Genomic DNA, 16,626 nt, shown 5'->3' with positions numbered 1-16,626 from the left:
AATGAGGTGTTGTTCCTCCAGCTTGCGTTGGGCTTCACTGGAACACTGCAGCAAGCCAGAGACAGGGATGTTGGCCAGGGAACAGGGTGGTGCATTGAAGTGGCAGGCAATGGGTAGTTCAGGGTCTTTTCTGCGAGCAAAACGTAGATGTTCTGCGAAGTGGTCGCCTAGTCTATGCTTCGTTTCCCCAATGTAAAGGAGACCACATTGTGAGCATTGTCTCTGGCTTGCTGCAGTGTTCCAGTGAAGCCCAACGCAAGCTGGAGGAACAACACCTCATTTTCCACTTACAGCCTACACCCTACAGCCCTCCGGACTCAATACGGAGTTCAATAATTGTAGGGTCTAAACTCTCCCATGTCCCAGCTCCCCACCCTACAGACCAGGCCTTGTTACCACATAGCCAGCCACTACACACCCTCTGTTGTTAGTCACTAACAGTCCCCATTAACAACTATTCATCCTCCCAGCCTGATCGTTAGCTACTCCTTTGTCTGTCCAACTGTTTTTCTCTCTCTTTGGGCTCTATCCTATTGTTTACTCCCTACCCCACCCACCTCCCTATTTTCTGCATATAAACTGATGTTTTCCCAGCCATTGTCGGTTCTGAGGAAGGGTCATTGGACCAGAAACGTTAACTCTGTTTTCTCCTTTACAGATTCTGCCAGATCTGCTGAAATTTTCCAGCAACTTTTCCAGCATCCGCAGTTCTTTTGGTTTTTATTTAGGCTAGTTTTATTTTCTGGAGAACTTCAGAAACTTAGCTATTACAACTATGGCCAAACTCTTCACGTATTCTTGGCTGAGAGCTCAGAAATTCACTGCTCTGTTGAAACAATTGAGCACCAGAGGAAAAATGTTCTTGATTGACATCTCTGGCTCTCTACTTTCAACTGCAATTTCCCTTATTGGTGCTTTATAGGCTCTGAATGATAGACATCTTTATTGCACTGTAGTAAAAGGATAGTTTTTAAACATAAATGAGAAACAATTGATTTATATTTACAATCTATATTAATGTCTTGGATATGGAGATAGCAATTGCCATAGCTAAGTTTGCAGACGACACTAAAATAGATGGGAAAGTAACTTGCAATGAAAACATAAATTTACAAATGGATATGGATAGGTTAGGTGAATGGACCAAAATTCAGCAGCTAAGTTTAACATGGAGATAGTAGGAACTGCCGCTGCTGGAGTCTGAGATAACAAAGTGTGGAGCTGGATGAACACAGCAGGCCAGGCAGCATCAGAGGAGCAGGAAAGCTGACGTTTCGGGTCTGCACCCTTCTTCCGAAATGGGGGAGGGGAAGGGAGCTCTGAAATAAATAGAGAGAGGGGGAGGCGATGATAGAACATGGATAGAGGAGCAGAGTGGTGGAGTGAAGACGGACAGGTCAAGGAGGCGGGGATGAAGCCAGAACAGGTGAGTGTAGGTAGGGAGTTTAGATGGGGGTTGGTCAGTGAGGAGGGAGGGGCGGGTAGGTGGGAGGGAAGATGGACAGGTCAAAGAGGCGGGGATGAGGCTGGGAGGTAGGAAGGGGGGGGGGGGGGTTGTTCAGTGAGGTGGGAGGAGCAGATAGGTGGGAGAAAAGACCGACAGATCAAGGAGGCTGGGACGAGAGGGGCTGGTTTTGGGATGAGGTCAGGGGTGGGGAAATTTTGAAGCTTGTAAAGTCCATACTGAGACCATTGGGCTGCAGGGTTCCCAGGCAGAATATGAGGTGCTGTTCCTCCAGCCTTCGGGTGGCATCGTTGTGGCACTGGAGGAGGCCCAGGATGGACATGTCGTCCAAGGAGTGGGAGGGGGAGTTGAAGTGGTTTGCGACTGGGAGGTGTTGTCGTTTGTCGCGAACCTAGCGTAGGTGCTTCACAAAGTGGTCTCCGAGCCTCCGCTTGGTCTCCCCGATGTAGAGGAGGCCACATTGGGAACAGCGGACACAACAGACCACATTAGCGGATGTGCAGGTGAACATCTGTTTAATGCAGAAGGTTTTCTTGGGGGCTGGGATAGGGCTGAGGTGGGGTGGTGTAGGGGCAGGTGTAGCATTTCATGTGGTTGCAGGGAAAGGTGCAGAGGGTGGTGGGGCTAGTGGGGAGTGTGGAGCAGACGAGGGAGTCACGGAGAGCACGGTCCCTCCGGAAGGCAGATAAGGGTGGGGAGGGAAATATATCCTCGGTAGTGGGGTCAGATTGCAGGTGACAGAAGTGGTGGAGGATGATGCGTTGAATCCGGACGTTGATGGGCTGATACGTGAGGACAAGGGGAATTCTGCCTTTGTTGTTATTGTGGGGAGGGGGTGTGAGGGATGAGTTGCGGGAAACGCGAGAGATGCGGTCGAGCGAGTTTTCGACCACTATGGAGGGGAAATTGTGGTTGTTGAAAAATGAGGACATCATCCGCTCCACACTCCCCACTAGCCCCACCACCCCCGGCACTTTTCCCTGCAACCGCAGGAGGTGTTACACCTGCCCCTACACCTCCCCCCTCACCTCCATCCCAGGCCCCAAGAAAACCTTCCACATCAAACAGATGTTCACTGCACATCTGCTAATGTGGTGTATTGTATCTGCTGCTCCCGATGTGGCCTCCTCTACATCGGGGAAACCAAGGAAGGCTTGGAGAGCACTTTGTGGAACACCTACACTCGGATCATGACAAATGACAACACCTTCTAGTCGTGAATCACTTCAACTCCCCCTCCCATCTTTGGACGAAATGTCCATCCTGAGCCTCCTCCAGTGCCACAACAATGTCACCCGAAAGCTGGAGGAACAGCACCTCATATTCCGCTTGGGAACCCTGCAGCCCAATGGTCTTGATGTGGACTTTACAAGCTTCAAAATCTCCCCATCCCCAGCCTCATCCCTAGACCAGCCCTTCTCGTCCCCACCTTCTTGACCTGTCCGTCTTTTCTCCCACTTATCTGCTCCTCCCACCTCACTGACCAACTCCCACCCCCACTTCCTACCTACTAACCTCATCCCCGCCTCCTTGACCTGTCCGTCTTCCCTCACCTCTCTGCTCCTCTATCCACCTTCTATCATCACCTCCCCCTCTCTCTATTTTTTTCAGAGCTCCCTTCCCCTTCCCCATTTCTGAAGAAGGGTGCAGACCCGAAACGTCAGCTTTCCTGCTCCTCTGATGCTTCCTGGCCTGCTGTGTTCATCCAGCTCCACACCTTGTTATCTAAGTTTAACATGGACATGTGTGAGATTCTCCAATTTGGTTGGAGGAATAGAAAGGCAACTACTGTATTGAAGACAATTCAGAGAAGCTTCACTCGTGTGATTCTAGAGATGAGGGGTTTGTCTTATGAAGACAGGTTGACCAATTTAGGCTGATACTTTCTGGAGTTTAGAAGAATGAGATTGAATTGAGGGATATAAGATACTAAAGGGGATTGACAAAGTAGATATAGAAAGGATCAGGTCATGTGGGTAAACTAGAATGAAAGGTCATAGGTTTAGGATAAGGGGTAGCAGATTTAAAACAGAGATGAGAAATTACTTCTCTCAAAAGTTTGTGAATCTGTGGAATTCACTCCCCCAGAATGCATTGGATGCTGAGATATCAAGCAAATTTAAGCAGGAGATAGATTTTGTTAGTAGTGGGTTCAAGGGTAATGGAGAACAGGCAGAAAAGTGGAGCTGACACTGAGATGACTTCAGCCATGATCATATCAAATGATGGAGCAGGCTCAAACGGCTGAATTGCCTGCTCCTGTTATTTTGTTATATTTTAAAAGTTATTACTTATTCTACTGTCACTATAAGGCTAGTTGGTTCTAAACATTGCATAATGGTTCAATGGGTTTGGAAATGGCATAAATTCACATAAAGGGCAATGGAAGTCATGAGAAGCATAACTCGGCATAGGGAGTGAGTTGCTAGGAATAGCCTGGTATAAAAGGACCATGGGAGATGTAGGGTAGAGCCTGGTATTGAGGCTAGAGACAGGTCGTTGTGAGTGTGTAGGAGATCAGCTATAGATGGCCTGTTTTTAATTTAACTGAAACCAAATGCCACAGCAACAAGGCGAGCTTTCCAAATAGCCCCTAACATTGCCTCTAATTTCTTTCCTGGGTTGGCTGACCTGACTGCAGTTAGCACCCCTTTTGCTAATGATGCTTACCGCCTGCCATGGTATTGAAATTCCAGGCCTTAAACTAAATGGTTTAGATTAAATCTAATCCAAAATGCTCCAAGCCCATGACAGACAAATTCTTTGTGATTACTTATGTCCAGAACAAGCAGAAACGGTAACAAATGTTACAGATATATTTGAAATAATATGCATTTTGTTTAAAAGACAAACTTATTTATTATCATTTTTCATAAAGATCTGGTTTTACATAGATTACTTCAATATTCTTTTTCCTAGTTTCCCCAACTCCATGAGAGCAGAATGAATACTTTGTACTAGATTAAAATGCAATAATTTTACTGGGCATATTTTAACCCATAAAATGAGGCCGGGAGAAAAAGAAGCCAATCTACCAAATTTTCCATTTTGTTCTCCTGGGTGGGAGTGTTCTGAAGGTGCTTCATGCGTAATAATTTTTGTGCAGTTAACTTTAGAAGGTTATGGATACCTGTATTTTTTTAAAAAGAGTTCAATGCCTGGACAGTGGAACCTTTTTAAAACAAGACATTCCTTGACTGTCACATGTCTTATGATAACTGCTTATTTACTGCAGACCCACAGACCCCGCTGCCTGAATTTATGACTGTCAGGTTGCAGCTTCTGCTTTTACCTGTAACTTCAATATGTCCAGCGATTCTATTAACTTAGCCTTGATTACTTTTTCCAAGCACTCAGTGATACATGTTCCTGAAAAGTCTTAGCAACTACCAAAGCCATTGAGATTAATGAACAAGAAACCTGGTGTCTTTCTTTTTATCATTTTACAATTAATATCACCCTATTTCCCAATTAAACGTTAGCACTGGATATCCCTCCATGATTCCTTCCTTTTATATTATGACCAAGGTCGGAAAGTGCTTTGTCTTTTTCTAGTCCCAACATATATTTAATTGTTTTATCTCGTTCCTGATACGCCAATTGCATGCTTTCTCTATGTTATAAATTAATTAAAAAGATTCATCAACCAGGTTCCTTTAATAAACACAAAATGAGTGATTTTATTATAAACAAAACATTTAAATGACAATGCAAAACTGATAACCATACATAGCTGATCATATGGTGGTATGAAAATATAAATATTTATCCCTTTAAATAATCCAAGACGCACAACCAAGCACACTTCTCTACAAAGATTCGCTCTGGGGAAAAAAAACACTTTTGGCCAATAAGTCTTAGTCATTGAAGACTTAAATAAAGGATACTGTACGGAAATTTTAAACAACTATCAGTCTGACAGTCTGGCTCACAAACATGCATTTCACCAAACACAAAGCAGATATCTTAGGAATCGGAGCCAAACGTTTGCTTGGGAAGAAAACAGTGTCAAGGATTCTTCGGTGTGCATTTTAGGAGGGAAATCACAGCTTAGACTGGACCAGGGATCCAGCACCACACTGTACCCACAACAAGGGCTTTTTCAGAAACAGCTAGGAAGCTCTTTTCTTTCCCAGGCTGGCTGGCCACTAACTGAAAAATCTAAACACTTTCCAAATCAGAAGCTGTAACCGGACAGTCCTAAACCCAGACAGGGGCTCTGGAGTAAACAAGTACTTATCACAAGACATCTGCCTTTCAGGAAATGCATTTTTAAAAAAATTCTTTTCATTGACCTATTAAGAAAAGTCCAGGTCTCCCCATACCTTCAATCTCAAGATCACAAAAATCATAAATACGAAGCATCTTCATAACAATCATTAATAATGATGAATTAAATATCGTGTTATTAAATATTACATTAAAGCATGTTTTCAGCAATAAGACAATTTCTGACATAGCTGTACAAGATTTTTAATTAAGAATATTATTTTCTCTTTAAAAGATTCAGAATTTTAACACAATTTATAGATAAAACAACAGTCACTAGGATTATTTGAGACAACCAAAAACATTCAGACAACACACCAGGATCTTTTCATTATTTTGAATGTTTATCCATGATCATATCATGGGAAGGGATATCACAGAACAATCATGAACAATAGGCTTTAGCAGAATAATTAGCAGGGTTGTACAATTAGGGCGGGAGATATAGATGTTTAACAATTACCATTGGCAGCTAGTCAGCAAATCTTGTTGGTGGGAGGTTCCTGGATACTTTTAGCTTGGCTACGACTGAGCATAATAGCTCCTGGTTATTTTCAGGTAGGTGAATGAAGTTGGTTTCAATTGGCTCCAAACGATGTCCTTTCTGTGAGCAAATTTCCTCCAGAAATTGAAACTCTCAATAATTCAAGAGTACTGGAGAATAGGAGTTTTTAAATTTTTGATCAAATTTTACTGGGCACAGATTTCTACTATCAACAACCTCCATTTGTAAAACTAAACCCCAAAAGTGCCTTAATTAACCAGCATGGAGAAAGTTACTGGCTGTTTTATGTGCCAAATATTTAACCTATACAAAAATGGTTATGATATCATCTTTGGAACAATTTAACCATGGAACAGTAAACAAATGTAATTACTGATATTGACTGAAACAATTATCCACCCAAACTGCTCCCTGTCATTTCTCTTCATGGAAAGTTCAGAAAAATCAGAGCTGAGAATATCTTCAAGCAGTATTATTTCATGAGTTGCTGAAATGTGAGGTGATGCCACAACACGTAGCTGGTGTATTGTGCTGGATTGAGCCGCAAACTCACTGAGAAGGCAATGTTTGGATTTAAGGAGCCTAGGAAGAATGCAAAATATTGGACTAACTGGTATCCCAGAGACTAAACATCTAACTCTTGTGAGGGAGATTGGTAATCGGAGTTGGCACAGTTCCAAACAAGTCTATCACTTTAAGGAGGTCCTCACCTATCATAATTTTGTTCTGGGAGGCACAGCAAGTTGGAGATGGACAGCCACCTCCTGAAGCAAGCTTTCGATGGCAACAGAGGTGGATGAATGGTGTAGCTACCAGACTGGAATGTCCACCTGCATTTACTAGGACATCTGCCTAGTTGAAATGATGAATGTTGAAATAAAAATGAAAAAAAACCTGCAGATGCTGATGAATGTCTATCCCTTGCTAACTCCATGCCCTCTCATATTGCCCATGCCCCCTTCCTTACCCCTTCCATGTCCTCATGGGCATCCTCTATACCCATTCTCCTAATATCCACTATATATAGAACCAATGAAGTATTGACAAGTGTTTGAAATGTTCCTGAAAAATCACACAATGGACAGGCTTTGAGAAGATTCCTTGGGGAAGAAAAATGCATAATTTACAATCTCTTAAAGATGTAATTCTGGAGCATGGCCAGGCATTTGTAATGAGACCATCTGGCAACTATAGCAACAAAAACAGACTGAACAGAGGGCATCATTACATATGCGTGGCTAATCCATTTAGATGCCAGTAAGGAACAGTTAGGCAACTGCAGACGTGAGGAAAAGCTATGTTTGATCAACATTTCTACTATCTTATAATAACCTATTGTTTTTGAAGTCTTTTCACTCATTGTCTGTGTGCTTATTTACACAAGATTAAGTAGTGTTGAATGGAGATACATTTCTAGCCTTGTTACTTTAAATGGCCGCGATTGATTGATAGCTGTATGAGAAAGTAAGAGGGTCAATGCAATTCATGGGAATGTTGAATGGCTGTATTTTTTGGTTGATGCCTAAAGTTAGGATCTACCATAGTTTATGACTCTTCTGACAGGCTGTGAACCATACTGACTTAGAGAAGGGGCCTAGCTCCACCAAAATTGTGGAGTTTAGTGGGTGGAGTTTGAAGTGTCCATCCCCACAATGAAGCTGGTGAAGACTGATGTACCGTATTTAGGCTGGCTATTTGTACCCTTACCCCATGCCAGTAATGATTGTTGGAAATGGTGTGGAATATACATGTGTTGTGATGGTGCTAGAATTCTGGAATCAGCCTTGCCCACTATTTTTAGATGTCCTCTCAGGGAAGAAGATGGACCAAAAACAGACAGAGAGGCTAATGCAACAGGTAGCAAAAGGATTGAACTGATTGAGGAAGAGGCAACGAACTGTGTAAATAAGTCCTAGAGTTACAGGCAGTTTTGATATTTGATATAATGATCATGTTACTGACAGCCATACTCCCTGGGTCTCCATTATATGGAAAAGTATTGGAAATTAGTGTATTAAAAATATAATCATTGTAAGAACATACCAAAATTTAAATATTATCTAATTGAGCATTTGCATGTAATATAGAAGTACATTAAACTGATGATATTATTATTGCACTAAATGGCCTTGCATGATAATTTGCAGAGTTAATATTCATTCAACCATGTCTCCATGTTCCGTAGCATTAGATGTGATGCCATGGTAATAAAATAATTTATAAGTGAATAACTGAAATAGAGTACAATGGCTCTGCCATACAGTGATGGGCAGAATGCTATACAGGACAGCATGCAACACTTGAACGTCCAGGGAACCTGACGGCTTTGCAGCATAGTATTTCTTCGCCCAACTTGACGGGCTACCAATAACACACACGGTTCTGAGGGAAGGTGCCACTCAATTCTTGCAGTAAAACTAATTCCATCAGTTTCACATCATTCTTTTATTCACATGTTGGGAGGAGCAGTGATTCTGCCAATCTGTACTATGAATCAGCAGTTCTACAGGATCTGCAGCATGCTTTGCTGTAATACCAGTGGGAACACAGATTGACTTTAATTGCCAGTACACAATTAGTCCCAAGTTGATCTTGACAACTGTCATCTGCGGAACAATAACAGCAATTGTCAGCATCTCAAGAAGCTGTTATTTCTTTTTATCTCCATTCAAAAATACACCGTTTAAAAATCGACGTGCTATATCATCTTGAAATTTGATCTTCTGATCACCACCCTAAACAGTCAAATTAAAAGCTGAATTCTAAGTGTAGGATGCATTAACTATCACAGTGAACAAGTCAGTCTCAGATTCTCATACTAATAATGAACAGAAAAGAAACAAGGGGATTAGCATCAGTACAAAATAAAATCACTAAATTTGTTCCGTGCAATTCTTCTCAATGATGAATACCATGCAGAAACCCACCAAGATTACTTTCACAGCAGCTCCTTCTCAAGTTACTTCTAATACGAAGCAGGAAAAAAAATAGCAATGATGTAGGAACATTATCATCTCCAAGTTCCCCAACAAGTATACATGAACCTGACTAGGATATGCATTGTTGTCCCTTAATTGTCACTGGGCCAATATCTTCAAATTTTCTACATAGTTACAGTTTGTAGGTCCCTTCACAACAAGGAACAGTAATGTTTCAAAGGGAATTCTCTCCATAAATCAGCTTTACAGGGCAACTAGGGCTGGACAATACATTTGGTTTGGTTCATAATGCCTACACCCTAGAACAAATAAATGTATTTGCTGTTTCAGCATCCAGTGAAATGTTGTACACTTGAAGTTTGCAGAGATGCATGGTTAAATCTTCCCATATTCTGGTTCAGTGTCAACATTGGGAAGTTTCATGGAGGGTTTCCCTTTGTGGGCCATGGGACTTTTCTCACGTGTCCTTTTCATTGAATTGTGCGCTTGCAGAGGCAGAGGTGCTTGGCCCTGCCAGGATCTTCTGGTCTTGACACCATGGGTGCCCCATTTAAATCCAAGGTGCACACCAACTGGAATGTTGCAAGGCAGAAACTACCATTTCAAGTGTGTTTCACAACTGCCTTTTGAAAGGAGATGGCGGAGAAAGGGAAGCTAGCACCCCAGTTCGTCAACATGATCTGAAAGTCCTGAAGGACTGCGTTGAGAGGAAGGCTGCCTTTTTTATTCAGGACCCCCAACAACAGACCATGACACCAGGTGCTGCCAGTGTGGATGGAGATAGCCACCTCGTCATTTTAGATGAAATGTACAGCAACTGTTGTAAGCACGTCAATGGCATCTGTATTCTGCAAGTATAAATGCCATCATTTTCTCTTTGCTACTTCACAGTGACTCTAACTCTAGACCAAGTCTATTATTCTCACTATTGCATGAGACATCTAACCTCAATAGCTCTCATTCACCTCATCTTCCCAAACTATGAACCCTACCTACACATTGAGCATCTACTCATTCACTTTGCATACTTCACTCCAGTTCCTGTTCCTGCACTGCCACCAATAGCTCTTCAAGCACTTTCATTCACTCAATCCCTCTGTTTGTCCCAGTACAGGAGAAAACTTTTCATATTAGGTCACAAAAGGCAAAGACAGGTAGTTAACATTCATCTCTTCAACCCCCAATAAGATCCTCGAACAAGTGGGAGAGGATCGAGAATGCTCAATGGGAGATGCCATGACCTCCATGTCAACACAATCAAGTAAGATTCAGTGTTCTGCACTTCACTTTTTCCCCATTATCCTTCAAAGGATGCACCATCAAGGCTTTCTTCTGCACCCTCCACCAGCTCAGACACTTTCATCTTGGTGTACTTTACCTAGATTAGATTTAGGGCCATAATCTGGGGAGCACATTGCTAGCACATCTCTGCAGCTTTGTTGAGGAACAAATGTCCCAGGCCACTGGCACTCAGCAGATTGTTAGAGGCCAGACAGCTAATTAGCCCCAAGAAGATGACCTCATGACGTCATCATTAACAACTTTGTGTCAATGCTCAGACAGTCACATGATCAACAGGCAGGTTTGTGGAGGCACTCAATAAACTGGTTTGAAAATTGCAGCTGTTAACCACTGTTATCTGTACCATTCTGGCCCTGGCATTCTGACTGACAGCCGGCATGGAAAGTCAGGTTCAGCATAATGCTCAAAAATGCATACAGACCCAAAATCCATTGCTTTAGCTGTTGGTGCTTGGATTCAGCAGCAAGGCAACAGAGGAACAAGAAAACTCAATGTCATTTCAGGAGCCCCTTCTTCAAGGAGACATGGTGACGTCTCTTAGATGAAGGGGGAACTACACACAGGCATCCTGGAAATTCACTCTCAGGGTGCTCCAAAAGTGCCAGGCCACTCTACCTTCACCCTGCCTACAATCCCAACCTTGTGGAAGTTGCAGCCAGGGAGATGAGATTTCATCTGAACAAAACATCTTGGCATGTCTGGGCTCTCTAATGACAAACACCCCAGGGATAAGCTGTCTAAATCATTTAGCTCAACAGCTTCCACTACAGAGCAGGTTCCCTCCACCCCAGCTGCAAATCCTGAGACTGCGTCTTGACATAATGAGAGGGCAGGAAAATGCAACTGTTTCTGAGGGCACACAGGTTGCACGGGTGACATTGCATGGTAAACAGAATCTCACATCTGTAAATTTAAGAACTTCAATCCATACATGTCTGATCGACTAGCATTTTAACTCGATGACCCGTTATCTGAATACCAAGTCAGAGTTCAATAGTCTTTTCATACACTTTGAGGAAGATATAAGTTATAGTGCTTATCTCTGAAAAGACTCCTTCAACCCCTTATGTTCATAACTCCAGCTAAGACTTAAAACTTTGGTGGGGAGATTACTAATTGGAAGGTAAATGGGAACAAGTTGTGATAGGTTCTTGCCCCACTGCCGTTCCACACTTATAGCATATCCATCACTCTACCATTACAATCAAGCCAGGGGATCAACCACAGTTCAATGGAGAATGCTGAAGGGCATGTCAGGAACTGCACCAAGCATGCCTAAAAAATGAGGCGCCAACCTGGTGAAGCTACAGGACTACTTGCATGCTAAACAGCATAAGCAGCAAATGATAGAAGAAGCTAATCAAACCGACAACCAACGGATCAGATCTAATCTGAGTCCAACCACATTGAGTCGTGAATGGTGGTTGACATTTAAATAATTTACCGGAGGAGGGGGCTTCATAAAAATCTCTATCCTCAATGATGGATCAGTGAGAAAGTAAGGGCTGAAGCATTCACAGCAATCTACAGTCAGACGGTTCCTAGTGGATGATCCATCTCAGTCTCCTGTAGTGGTGCCCAGTATCACATATACCAGTCTTCAGCCAATTTGATTCACTCCACGTGACAGCAAGAAACGATTGGAGATATGAATGCTGCAAATGCTGTGGGCCCTGACAGCATTCTGGGAATAGTACTGAGGACTTGCGCATCAGACTTTCCACACCCCTAGCCAGCTCACCACCACCTTTTCAAGGACAATTAGTGACATTACACACAACACCTTTGCCCTGTAAAGCTTCTTAAAAAAAACACATTCATTAAATGTGGGCATCAATGACATGACCAAATTTTGTTGCCCATCTCTAATTGCCCTTGAAATGAGTGTATGATTAAGGCATTAGGTATGGAGGTGCTGGTGTTGGACTGGATGGACAAAGATCACTGCTGAGACCATCTTCACGGATACGGGGAAGCACTTCAGTGGTCAAGGACATACAGTGAAGTGCTAAACATGCTGAACTGTCCCCCAATAGACCGTCAATGCTACAACAATGGATGAATGGACACCACGTAACAAGCACGAGGCAGGAGTGTTCCCACCCAATCGGGAACACTTCAGTGGACAAGGACATTTAGCCTCCGATCTTCAGGTAAGCATCCCCAAGGCAGCCTTCAAGATACACAACAGCGCAGAATCGCTGAGTAGAATCTGATAGCCAAGTTCCGTACATGAGGGTGGCCTCAAATGTGATCTTGGGTTCATGTCGCCCTACATGTAACCCATCAGACTGTTCTGTGTTTGTAAAATCTTGCTTAATGTTCTGTTTTGACATCATCTTGTTATTATCTCTCTACCTTACTTTGTACAGTTTTAGATTACTTATTACTTTGGTTAGACTCATGTGACTCTGATACCTATCATGTTATTCCAGACATTTGGTGTGTCTCTACCAGAATTTTATTTTTGGTTTTGCCATAATTAATCAGTTCATAGGTTCACTTGCTACTCGGGTGTTTATTCACACCGTTTGACACTTTCGATCACCCGCAATGACTTGTTATTCAGCCTATCAAGTCAGAAATCACACGACATTAGGTTATGGTCCAAAACACAAGCTTTCAGAGCATAGCTCCTTTGACAGGTGAAGGGAGAAAGAAGCACACAGAACACAGAATAAGTAAAAGATTAAAGGGTCATACAACTGATGAGGAAGTATTAAAACAAACCCAAGATGCTGTTAAATCTTTAATCACTTAGAAGGTTTTAATTGATTAATATGTACATGTAAACCCCAAATTTCTTTCAATTTTCTCAGGACAGAGAAACTTGAAGGTTTTATCAGTGTAGAGAAGAGGTGACATTTTAGGTCAGACGATGCATGTTAGGTGTGAGGCCTTGTTTAGATTCTGTTTGTGTTTTGTCTGGAGTCAGACTGGTTTTATTTAAGTAGGAATTTATAATTTATAAGACACAGACATCAAGTTTCTACAGAAATGCAAGAAAGCCCAAAAGATCCCAAAGGACTACAGATCACGAACCCATTCAAGTCGACCTACAGCACTATGCTGAGAGACTTTGCCGTCACACCTCTCACAAACTCCTCAATCATCTCGTACATCAACTTGACAGCAAGCTCCATAATCTTGAAATCGAGATAGAGTTCATACTCTCAGCTTGCACTCAAGATACAGCAGTACAGTTACAAGACAATGCCAAACAGATGAGGCAACAGAATTACAACACCTACATGCACACTAAAAACAAGAAACTGGAGAAACTTGGCATCACCAAGTCTGGCCTGGTACCACCATGGGAAAAACCATCGTCAATTTATCTGACTACATCCTTCAACTGGATTAGATCAAAGTTCTCAGCCGAGGACTTAATTTCTGCCTCACCACGAAAATGGACCCCATTGGTCTCACGTGACAGAGGAATTCATCAGACGAATGAGACTCTGGGAATTCTTCCAAGATGTCAGCAGCAAGCCCAATGAGACAACCAATGAACCTGATCAGTCGACAGGGAGATCCATGGGGGAGCGGGCAAATAGGTATGCTCAATCCATCACAGAATGTGTGAACACCAGATTTACCAGCCACACTCACAAGGTAGTGCAAAATGTCACCCAGGCACAACACAACGCTATCCATGCTCTCAAAGCTAATCGCAACATTGTCATCAAACCAGCACAGAGGAGGAGCCGTCGTTATATAGAATAGAACTGACTACTGCAAGGAAGCGTACCGGCAGCTGAACAACCAGGGATACTACGGACAACTACCTGGCAATCCGACCAAATAACACACCCATCAACTGAACAGACTGGTCAAGACTTTTGATCCAGTCCTTCAGAGTACCCTATGCACCCTCTCATCCCCCGTACTTCCAGCGTAGGGGACTTCTATTGCCTTCCAAAGATACACAAAGCCAACACACCTAGATGTCCCATCGTATCAAGCAATGGGACCCTGTGTGCGAACCTCCCTGGCTATGTAGAGGGCATCTTGAAACCCATTTTACAGGGAGCCCCAGCTTCTGTCGCCACACTACAGATTTCTTACAGAAAGTCAACATCCACGGACCAGTCGAACCAGGAACATTCCTTGTCACAATGGACATTCTGGCACTCTACAACAGCACTCCCCCCCATGATAATGGCATCATTGCAACAGCTTCAGTACTCAATACTACCAACGACCAATTTGAAGAAGCCTACAACTCATCTGCTTCATCGTCAACCACAACGGCTTCACCACTGACAACCAGTTCTTCATCCAGACACACGGACCAGCCCTGGGGACCAGATTTGCACCCCAACATGCCAACATTTTCATGCACAGGTTCAAACAAGAATTCTTTGCTGCCCAGAACCTCTGACCAACACTATACACTAGATACAGTGACGACATTTTCTTCCTTTGAACTCATGGTAACGAATCTCAGAAACAACTACATAGTGATATCAGCTAGTTCCATCCCATTATCAAACTTACCATGGACTACTCTTTAGAATCAGACTCATTTTTGGACACACGCATCTCCATCAGGGACAGACACCTCAATACCTCACGCTACCACAAGCCCACAGATAACCTCATGATGCTGCACTTCTCTAGTTTCCACCCTAAACATATTAAAAACAGCCATCCCCTATGGACAAGCCCTACACAGGATCTGTTTGGATTAGGAGGAACGCGAAGGACACCTGAAGGTGTTGAAGGATGCTCTCATTGGAATGGGATACGATGCTCAACTCATCGATCGCCAATTCCGACGTGCCACAGCAAAAAACCGTAATGACCTCCTCAGAAGACAGACACGGGATACATTTGATAGGGTACCCTTTGTTGTCCAATATTTCCAGGGAGCAGAGAAACTACACCACGCTCTTGGCAGCCATCAAATAATTGATGACGATGAGCACCTTGCCAAGATCTTATCCATGCCTCCACCTCTCACCTTCAAACAAATGCCAAACCTTAAACAGACCATTGTTCGCAGTACTACCCAGCCTTCAGGACAACATCGACCACAACACTATACAACTCTGTCATGGCAACCTCTGCAAGACATGTCAGATAATCGACATAGATACTACCATCACACATGGGAACACCACCCACTACATGCACAGCAGATACTCATGTGACGCAGCCAAAGTTGTCTATCTCATACACAGCAGGCAAGGATGCCCCAAGGCATGGTACACTGGCGAAACCATGCAGACGCTATGACAACAGATGAATGGACACCAAACAAGGATGCTCCCTCCCAGCGGGGGAACGCTTCAAAGGTCAAGGACATTTGGCATCCAATCTTCAGATAAATGTTCACCAAGGGGGACTTAGCGAAACACAACAATGCAAAGTTGCCAAGCAGAGGCTGATGGCCACGTTCGGTGCCCATCAGGATGGCCTCAACTCGGATCTTGGGTTCATGTCGCACCATGGGTGACCGCACCACACTATACTCACTCACTCACTCTAACACACAGACTCTCTATCTCTCATCCTCACAGACAGAGTTAAAGATAACCCAGAATTCATAGGAAGACACTGGTGTTACAAAGCCGCAGAAACTACTAGGAAGAGACCTCAGATACAGGAGTTGAGGAAGAGTCCCAGGCAGCAAAGTAGGGCTGACAGAATTTTGTAGTGGGCTGAGGAGCTGAAGATTCACGAGTCACTACGGGGGGACAGTTTTGGATGATAAGGTTAAACGATTGTAGGGTGCGCAGGAGTTTGAACACTCCAAGTTGGAGCAGTATTGCAGAAAGTTCAGAAGTAGGATCTTCAAGACTGAAGAATTGAAACCTCTTTGAAAGAAAACTGAAAGATAAGATTGTTGTAACTCAGTGATTTCTGACATCTGGGTGGATTGCTATCAATTACATGGGATTGGTCAAGGCTATAGCTGTCATTTCTTGTGCAAGATATTGTGCTTGCCAACATTTGCTTGTTAATTCATATTTACCTCATGTTAATTTTGGATGTTAGTGACAAAGAAATATTATAAGCAATTTTATTTTATTGTGTGTGGGGGGGGGGGGGGGGGGGGGGTGAAACAAGGGAGGGGGGTGGTGGGGGGGGGGAGGGGAGGAGTAAAACACCGCGACGAGACCGCCCACCAGTGGTCGGCT

At 43.3% G+C, this 16,626-nt stretch overlaps 1 protein-coding gene across 2 annotated transcripts in view; it reads right to left on the bottom strand.

Annotated features, from left to right (window-relative positions):
• Positions 1-4,299: 4,299 nt before the first annotated feature.
• Positions 4,300-16,626, bottom strand: part of adamtsl2 (ADAMTS-like 2) — a 171,140-nt gene continuing 158,813 nt past the window's right edge. For both annotated transcript variants that reach the window (XM_048613793.1, XM_048613792.1), the window contains exon 19: positions 4,300-8,845. In XM_048613793.1, coding sequence (XP_048469750.1) covers positions 8,727-8,845 — 119 coding nt within the window. In that variant the 3' untranslated portion in view covers positions 4,300-8,726. The remainder of the gene's footprint in view (positions 8,846-16,626) is intronic.

Source organism: Rhincodon typus, chromosome 28 (assembly GCF_021869965.1).
Source record: "Rhincodon typus isolate 14 chromosome 28, sRhiTyp1.1, whole genome shotgun sequence".
Classification (NCBI taxonomy): Eukaryota; Metazoa; Chordata; class Chondrichthyes; order Orectolobiformes; family Rhincodontidae; genus Rhincodon; species Rhincodon typus.
Note: the sequence above shows the minus strand (reverse complement) of the source record. Positions and strands in the feature narration are given on the sequence as shown.